This window comes from Oncorhynchus mykiss, chromosome 8, assembly GCF_057628025.1.
Source record: "Oncorhynchus mykiss isolate SJ-2025 chromosome 8, ASM5762802v1, whole genome shotgun sequence".
NCBI classification, from domain to species: Eukaryota; Metazoa; Chordata; class Actinopteri; order Salmoniformes; family Salmonidae; genus Oncorhynchus; species Oncorhynchus mykiss.
This window is the reverse complement of record NC_143029.1, coordinates 77,904,872-77,914,787: the sequence shown is the minus strand read 5'-3', so window position 1 is coordinate 77,914,787 and position 9,916 is coordinate 77,904,872. Positions and strand designations below refer to the sequence as shown.

Sequence of the window (9,916 nt, the reverse complement as noted above, 5' to 3'; positions counted from 1 at the left end):
CATAGTGTTCACCTGGATTCACTTTGTCAGTCTATGTCAGGAAAGAGATGGTGTCCCTAATATTTTGTACACTCAGTGTATTTGGAAACTATTCAGCCCCCTTTACTTTTTTCCACATGGCACACCTGTATCTGGGTCGTTTCTACCATTCTTCTCTGCAGATCCTCTCAAGCTCTGTCAGGTTGGATGGGGAGCGTCATTGCACAACTATTTTCAGGTCTCTCCAGAGATGTTAGATCGGGTTCAAGTCTGGGTTCTGGCTGGGCCACTCAAGGACATTGAGACTTGTCCCGAAGCCACTCCTGTGTTGTCTTGGCTGTGTGCTTAGGGTTGTTGTCCTGTTGGAAGGTGAACCATCGCCCCAGTCTGAGGTCCTGAGTACTTTGGAGGAGGTTTTCATCCTGACTAGTGTCCCAGTCCCTGCTGCTGAAAAACATCACCAAAGCATGATGCTGCCACCACCGTGCTTCACCATAGGGATGGTGCCAGGTTTCCTCCAGACGTGACACTTGGCATTAAGGCCAAAGAGTTCAATCTTGGTTTCATCAGACCAGAGCACTTGTTTTCATGGTCTGAGAGTCCTTTAGGTGCCTTTTGGCAAACTCCAAGCGGGCTGTCATGTGCCTTTTACTGAGGTGTTGCTTCCGTCTGGCCACTACCATGAAGGCCTGATTGGTGGAATGTTGCAGAGATGGTTGTCCTTCTGGAAGGTTCTCCCATTTTCACAGAGGAACTCTGGAGTTATGTCGGAGTGACCATTGGGTTGTTAGTCACCTCCATGGCATAGGCCCTTGTCCCCCGGTTGCTCAGTTTGGTCGGGTGGCCAGCTCTAAGAATCTTGGTGGTTACAAACTTCTTGCATTTAAGAATGATGGAGGCCACTGTTTTCATGGGGACCTTCAATGCTGCAGACATTTTTTGGTACCCTTTTCCAGATCTGTGCCTCGACACCATCCTGTCTCGGAGCTCTACGGACAATTCATTCAACCTCATGGCTTGGTTTATTCCCTCACATGCACTGCCAACTGTGGGACCTTATATAGACAGGTGTGTGCCTTTCCAAATCATGCCCAATCAATTGAATTTACCACAGGCGGACGGACTCCAATCAAGTTGTAAAACACATCTCAAGGATGATCAATGAAACAGGATGTACATGAGCTCAATTTTGACTCTCATAGCAAAGGGTCTGAATACTTATGTAAATAAGGTATTTCTGTTTCTTATTTGAAATAAATTTGCAAACATTTATTCAGCTAATTTCATTATGGGGTATTGTCTGTAGATTACGGAAAAAATATAATCTCAATGGGTCGGAATACTTTCCGAAGGCACTGTATATACTGAACAAAAAAATATATATAACATGCAACGATTTCAAAGATTTTACAGTTCATAGAAGGAAATCAGTCAATTGAAATAACAAAAATGATGCGCTAATCTATAGATTTCACAACTGGGCAGAGGTGCAGTTGGGAGCCAGGCCCAGCCAATCAGAATTACTCCTCAGCCTCCCACTAAGTATTGATGGAGTGTGCAATTAACATGAAATTCTCTGGAAACAGCTCTGGTGGACATTCCTGTAGTCATCACGCCAATTGCATGATCCCTCAAAACTTCTGTGGCATTATGTGTGTGACAAAACTGCACATTTTAAAATGGCCTTTTGTTATCCCCAGCACAAGGTGCACCTGTGTAATGACAATGCTGTTTAACCAGCTTCTTGATAGGCCACACCTGTCAGGTGGATGGATTATCTTGGCAACGAAGAATTGCTCACTAACTGGGATGTAAAAACAATTGTGCACAACATTTGAGAGAAATAAGATTTTTGTGCATATGGAATATTTTGGGGATCTTTTATTTCAGCTCATGAAACACGGGACCAAGACTTTACATGTTGGGTTTATTTATGTTCAGTATATTATAGTCATAAAAAAATGCACTCTCAGACTCTGCCATGCCTTTTCATTTGTCTTCTTTAATATATTGAAATGTATCACACCAATGTCAACTTTAAAAAACGGATGGATAAACATGTAATACAAAGTGTCGTAGATGTTTTTATCCAAAGTGACTTACAGTATACAGTGACATGACATTTAAGCATTATAAAAATGTTATAAAAGTGGGTAATGAATGATATATAGAGAGAGGGAGAAAGAATATACAGTTACCACATTTCAACATTAAGTAAAAAGAAAAACATGCACACAAAAAAGTCACTTCAGCTCGGCTGATAGGCAACCCATAGCTTTTATCTAAAGTGACTTACAGTATACAGTGACATTACATGATACTTAAGTGTTATAGAAGTGTTAAAAAAGTGGATAAAGAGAGGGAGAGAAAGGGGAAAGAAGATATATAGTTTGTCACATTTTTGTAAAGAATAATAAAAAGGAATGTCTCTTAGCCCGGTCCAGAGGCAACCCCCAGAGTTTGTGTCCCAGGTGGGGACAGAACCGACTCTGTTACAATGGTGCTGTAACCCGGATCACAGACTACTGTAGTAGACTACTAGGGGGTGAGTGTAGTGGATGAGAAACTTACAGGCTAGAACTAGTAGTCACCATGTGGTGAAGTCATCCTCACCAAGATCTTAAGTGAACCGTTTCCCACTGTGTCACAAGCTCTGTCTGTCAGTACAGTTGACTTCAGTGCCAAGTGTTGTGTACATGTTGGTGCTCCATTTGCCTTTCAGTCTGGGTCCTAGATTATAAAGGTTCTAAAGATTTTCAGAGTATGAATGCTGATCTAGGATCAGCTACTCCTTCTCTTATTTATTATTATCTGAGAGGCAAAAACACTGAGAATTGGGGCCCAGGTTCAGGAGAACTACCGCCATACTTCTACACTTTTGAGTTCCTATTCCTACACATTGTTATGAAACCGATTGACTCGCCTACTGACTCGTTATGTCTAGGGGTCCTAAGCCTACATACTTAACTACCAAACCTATTCTATAACTTCTCCCCCAACAAGAAAAAACCTCACAGTCACCACAATCTATTTTCCTGAATTTTTCAAAACTTGTAATATATCCCCCCCCCCCCATAAAACTTCCTTAACTAAAGAGACCAATATGTACACTAGTGCTGAGCGATTAGCCTACATTTCGGTTTAATTTAGCTTTCAATTATTTTAATTCAATTTAGTTAGTTTTTTGTGTGAGCTCAAAGCACTGATTTTTAGAAAGAAATCTGAGAAGCACAAACTGTGGGACATAGGAAGTTGTCGTTTTCAAAAGGCAAAAATTAAACATAGTTTAGAAAACGTTGTCTGCGCTAAACTGTTTAATTTTTGCCTGAACCTGCAAAACTCGAACTTGAGGGAGAGGAACAGAGACACAGAGTCCTCACACAAATCATCCTTCTCCCCATCTGGTTTGCCATCTTCTGAACATGAGCATCTTAACAAACTGGGGATACCTCAAAACTCTCTTTGAGAGACTCCGCCCCCTGAGAGACCAACTCCATTCACAGCGCCCATGGTCACACGCACCAAGCTCCATCTGTGAGGTGTCCAGTGATTAGAGACCTGGAGCAACCACCAACAGGGACAAGTGAACATTGACCAACATCTTCATCTCCTCACACTTAACTTCACAAAACTCACTCTGTAGTGGATCTGGCTTTTCCAAACCCAATTCTTCAAGCACCCTATTCTTGTAACAAGACACAGCCGTGTCATCCCGCAATACCCAGACCGGGTCATCCAGCGGATCCTCACTAACCTCACAGAATATGTCAGCTAAAGGAACAAAATAATCACTGACAAACTCTGAATCCAACAGATCACTCGGGGAACCAAATGCTTTCTCAGACCACCAAGAGAACCAAGTTGCTCAGTGTCACTCAACATAACAAAGAACGTCTCCCATAAATTGAAACATTAATCAACCTCATCCTGTGCAGATGGCACACTTCCTCACATACAGTGCCGTGAAAAAGTATTTGCCACCTTTCTGATTTTCTCTATTTTTGCATATTTTTTATACTGAATGTTAGATCTTCAACCAAAACCTAATATTAAAGGAAACCTAAGTTAAACATTTTTATTTAAATATAATAATGTATTAACAGTTATGGAACACCCAATTCCCCTGTGTGAAAAAGTAATTGCCCCCTTACACTCAATAACAGGTTGTGCCAACTTTAGCTGCAATGACTGCAACCAAATGTTTCCTGTAGTTGTTGATCAGTCTTTCACATCGCTGTGGAGGAATTATGGCCCACTCTTGCGTGCAGAAATGCTTTAACTTTGCAACATTTGTGGGTTTTCAAGAATGAACTGCTCGTTTCAAGTCCTGCCACAACATCTAATTTGGGATTAGGTTTGGATTTTGACTAGACCATTCCAAAACTTCAAATAGGTTGCTTTTTAGACATTTTCATGTAGACTTGATTGTGTGTTTTGGATCATTGTCTAGCTGCACCATGCTTGACCGTTGGTTTGAGGTTCTTACTTTGGAATGCAGTGTTTGGTTATCACCAGGCATTATGGGATCCATGTCATCCAAAAAGTTCACTCAAGTTTGTCAAAAAGCACCTTGATGATCATCAACTCTTGGAAGAATGTTCTATGGACAGATAATTAAAAATGATAACTTTTTGGATGGCATGGGTCCCATTATGCCTGGCATAAACAAAAACACTGCATTCCCACAGTAAGAACCTCACACAAACAGACAAGCATGGTGGTGGTACTGTGATGGTTTGGGGATGCTTTGCTGCCTCAGGACCTGGACAACTTCCCTTAATAGAAGGAACCAAGAATTCTGCTCTATATCATAGAATTCTTCAGGAGAATGTCAGGCCATTCGTCTATGAGCTGAAGCTGAAGCGCAGCTGGGTGTTTTAACAAGACAATGATCCAAAACACACAATCTACATGAAAATGGCTAAAAAGCAACACATTTAAAGTTTTGGAATAGCCTAGTCAAAGTCCCAACCTAATCCCAATTGAAATGTTGTGGCAGGACCTGAAACGAGCAATTCATGCTTGAAAACCCCAAAATGTCGCTGAGTTACAGCAGTTCTGCATATAAGAGTGGGCAAAAACTCCTCCACAGCCACATGAGACTGATCAACAACTACAGGAAGCGTTTGGTTGGAGTCATCGCAGCTAAAGGTGGCATAGACTGTTATTGAGTGTAAGGGGGAAATTACTTTTTCACATAGGGGCAATGGGTGTTGCATAACTTTGTTAATGAAATAAATGAAATAAGTATGTAATTGTGTTATTTATTCACTCAGGTTCCCTTTAACTAATATTATATTTTGGGTGAAGATCTGATAATTCAGTATAACAATAATGCAAAAGCAGTGAAAATTAGAAAGGGGACGAACACTTTTTCACGGCACTGTATATCTCTGCCCAGAAGTTCTAACCGAGATACACACAAGAATAAACTTTCTCACTATGATGAACCATTACCTGGAAACCACCGTCTAGTTTGGCAAAGAATGTTTCCTCTATGTCCCCACATAAATCATCCTTCTCCCCATCTGGTTTGCCATCAGCACTCTTATGAACATGAGTAGCTTCACAAACCGGGGATACCTCAAAACTATTGAGAGACTCCGCCACCTAAGAGACAACTGACTTTTCACTCGGGTTATGCTGCGTTCAAACATCTCGCAAATTCGCAAATCCCTACATACGACTGGGAAAGATCCACTTGAATGCCCCTCCAACTGGTAATTACTAGTGGGAATCTCTCTATCATCTCTAAATACCTAACCTAATCCATAACAATAGCTACAACAAAAAAACAAATACATATAAGGAAGTTGTTGCTGTTCATCATTTTCTTATAACCTTAAATTGCAGGGCTTTTAGTTTTGTTGTATGTATTGTTGACACCGGTATCACCTGTATCTCGTTCTTAGCTTCTCTGTTTGGCTCAGATTGAGTCCTGGAGAGGCCCTGGGCCGTTGGTTGAGTTTGGTTCTTTGTCATTGGGCATCTCATTTACCCCTGAATCATTTACAGACCTTCTGTCCCCCTGTGGGTCAATGTCCTTAACAGGTTGGTAATGACTGATATCATCACTATAGACTTCATGGAGGCTATTCAGGTCAACATCCTTCATGGGTTGGTAGTGACCGATCTCCTGACTGAAGTCTTCATGTAGGCTATTCGGGTCAGTATCCTTCATAGGGTGGTATTGACTGATCTCCTGACTGTAGTCTTCATGGAGGATACTCAAGTCAACATCCTTCATGGGTTGGTATTGACTGATCTCCTGACTGTAGTTTTCATGGAGGCTATTCAGATTCACATCACTACTCATGCTGATATCAGAGTCATTAGAGAGCTCTTCAAAGAACTCTTCAAAGCTCTTCAAACCCAACACAGGCCCGCTCTTCGAAGGCCCACCTGTGTTGCTGGAGCTTGGTTGTTGGAGCCTTGTCATGATTCCTGTTTCATTCACATTTTTCCTACATCTACCATCTACTGAAGACAGTAATTCCTTTGCCATCACATCAGAACATTTTTCTCTACAAAGTTTTTTCGTTTTCAGGTGTGTTTTCAAATCAGTGTGAAATATAAATGTCTTTGGACACACCAGGCACTTGATGGGGCCATTGTTGAAGTGTTTTAACATGTGCCTTCGCATGTCACATGCCTTTGAGGATATTTTCCCACACACATGGCACTTTTTGGAACAGTATTTTGTGTGTCCTTTCAGATCATCTGGGAGCTGGAAAATGTCCCCACAGTAAAGACACTTGTACTCACCAGGGTTGGATTGGTCAATGTCCTTAATGGCTTGGCATTGACTGATCTCCTGACTGTTGTCTTCATGGAGGCTATTCAGGTTCACATCACTACTCATGCTGTTATCAGATTGCTGCAAATCATGTGAAAACTCTTCAATGCTATTTGAAGGCCCGCCTGTGTCACTGGAGCTTGGTTGTTCGCAACTTGCCATGACTTCTGTTTCATTAACATTTTTCTTACATCTATCATCTACTGAAGACAGTAATTCCTTCGCCATCACCCCAGAACATTTCTCCCTACATAGTTTTTTTGTTTTCAGGTGCTTCTTCAAATCAGTATGGTATACAAAAGTCGCTGGACACACCGGGCACTTGATGTGGCCATTGTAGTGTTTTAACATGTGCCTTCGCATGCCGCATGCCGTCGAAGTTGATTTCCCACACACATGGCACTTCCTTGAACAGTCTTTTTTGTGTTCTTTCAGATCATGTCGGAGCTGGAAAGTCTTCCTACAGTAAGGACAATTGTACTCAGCAGGGTTGGATTGGTCAACGTCCTTAATAGGTTGGTATTGACTGATCTCCTGTCTGTAGTCTTCATAGAGGCTATTCAGGTCAACATCCTTAATGGGTTGGTATTGACTGATCTCTTGACTGTAGTCTTCACCGAGGCTATTCAGGTCAACATCCTTAATGGGTTGGTATTGACTGATCTCCTGACTGTAGTCTTCACCGAGGCTATTCAGGTCAACATCCTTAATGGGTTGGTATTGACTGATCTCCTGACTGTAGTCTTCATCGAGGCTATTCAGGTTCACGTCACTATTCATACTGATATCGGAGTCATTAGAGAGCTCTTCAAAGAACTCTTCAAAGCTCTTCAAACCCAACACAGGCCCGCCCTTCGAAGGCCCACCTGTGTTGCTGGAGCTTGGTTGATGGCAACTTGTCATGACTCCTGTTTCATTAACATTTTTCCTACATCTACCATCTACTGAAGACAGTAATTCCTTTGCCATCACATCAGAACATTTCTCCCTACAAAGTTTTTTTGTTTTCAGGTGTGTTTTCAAATCGGTATGGAATATAAATGTCTTTGGACACACCGGGCACTTGATGGGGCCATTGTTGTCATGTTTTAACATGTGCCTTCGCATGTCACATGCCTTTGAGGATATTTTCCCACACACATGGCACTTTCTGGAACAGTCTTTTGTGTGGCTTTTCAGATCATCTGGGAGCTGGAAAGTGTCCCAACAGTAAGGACAATTGTACTCACCAGGGTTGGATTGGTCAATGTCCTTAATGGGTTGGTATTGACTGATCTCATCACTGAAGTCTTCATGGAGGCTACTTAAGTCAACGTCCTTAATGGGTTGGTATTGACTGATCTTGTCACTGTGATCTTCTTCAAGGCTATTAAGGTTCATATCACTACTCATGCCGTTATCGGATTGCTGCGAGTCATGAGAGAGCTCTTCAATTCTCTTCGAAGGCCCACCTGTGTTGCTGGAGCTTGGTTGTTGGCTGTTTGTCATGACTGCTGTTTCATTGAACATTTTCCAACATCTACCACCTCCTGAAGACAGTATTTCTTTCATCATCACATCAGAACATTTCGCTCTACAATGTTTTTTCAGTTTCAGGTGCTTCTTCAAATCAGGATGGTATATAAAAGTCATTGGACACACCGGGCACTTGTAGGGGCCATTGTTGTTGTGTCTTAACATGTGCCTTCGCATGCCGCGTGCCGTTGAAGTTGTTTTCCCACACACATTGCACTTTCTGGAACAGTCTTTTGTGTGTCCTTTCAGATCACGTGGTAGCTGGAAAGTGTCCCCACAGTAGGGACACTTGTAATCTCCAGAGTTGGATTTGAAGTGGATCTTGGTTGTAATTACATCATCAGAAAATGTCTTCCTATAAGACCTTTTCAATCTTTGGGGCAATTTCAAATCAGCATTGTTCTTCACCTTGACATCAGTACATTTCTCTCTACATAGTTTTTTTGTTTTCAGGTGCTTCTTCAAATCAGTATGGTATACAAAAGTCATTGGACACACCGGGCACTTGATGGGGCCATTGTTGTTGTGTTTTAACATGTGCCTTCGCATTTCCAGTTTTCGAGAACTTATTTTCCCACACACATGGCACTTTCTGGAACAGTCTTTTGTGTGTCCTTTCAGATCACGTGGTAGCTGGAAAGTGTCCCCACAGTAAGGACACTTGTAATCCCCAGGGTTGGATTTGAGGTGGAGCCTGGTTGTAATTACTTTATCAGAACATCTTTTCAATCTCAGGTGTGATCTCAAATCACAATTTAATATAAAAGTCTTTGGACACACAGGGCACTTGTATGCGCCATTGTTGAAGTGAAGTAGAAGGTGCCTTTGCAAACTTACAATACGAGTAGTTACTTTCCCGCACACATGGCACATTATGGAACAGTCTTTTGTGTGTCCTTTCAGATCAGTTTTTTTGTCTCTTTTCCGATTATTTTTTTTGGCTCTATTCAGATGAGTTTTCTTGTCTCCTTTCAGATCAGGCTTTTTGTCTCTTTTCAGATCAGGGTTTTTTTTCAGATATTTTTTTTTCTGGACAGTTCCCCCACAGTAGTCATCACCACTCTTCTTCTTCTCACAGCTACTCTTCTGGTGTTCCTCTAAGTCCTCACTGAATTCAAAGTCTTGCCCACACAGGGTGCATTGGTGTGACCTCTGTTCAATGTGAGATCGCATGTGTCTTGTCAAGCCCAGTGTTTCAGTGAAAGTCTTGCGACAGAAAGAGCATGCTTTGACTCGTTGACTTCTTTTGTGAGATGGCTCAGGAGTTAGTGAGTCCTGAGGTACACTCTCTGAGACACCACCTAGTGTTGAAAAGAGAAAAGTGAGCAAGACATCCACATATTATTGACAAAGTCAAGGTACTGCAGCCTAAAAGATACAGTGAAAGTGTTTACTGAACTCAAAGAATGATACACATAAGCACTTGGTTATTCTGACAGCAGAATAGCAAGGACGCTTAGGTCTAGTGTCGGATTCTGGGTGAAACTGTGAACATTGTTATACTCAGAAGTATAGGAACATTAGGTACTAAAGAGACATGAGGGGTGCCATAATGAAGCTTGGGAAGGGCTGAGTGCAGGGAACACGGTCACATGTGGCAGTACTAATAATGGGAGAAACCGTTGA

General features: G+C 41.8%; 1 protein-coding gene across 1 annotated transcript in view; it reads right to left on the bottom strand.

The window, feature by feature from the left end:
* Positions 1 to 1,961: 1,961 nt before the first annotated feature.
* The window catches only part of LOC110530643 (uncharacterized), a 42,403-nt gene continuing 34,448 nt past the window's right edge, over positions 1,962 to 9,916 (bottom strand). The window contains exon 12 of the mRNA XM_021613860.3: positions 1,962 to 9,591. Coding sequence (XP_021469535.3) covers positions 5,906 to 9,591 — 3,686 coding nt within the window. The 3' untranslated portion in view covers positions 1,962 to 5,905. The remainder of the gene's footprint in view (positions 9,592 to 9,916) is intronic.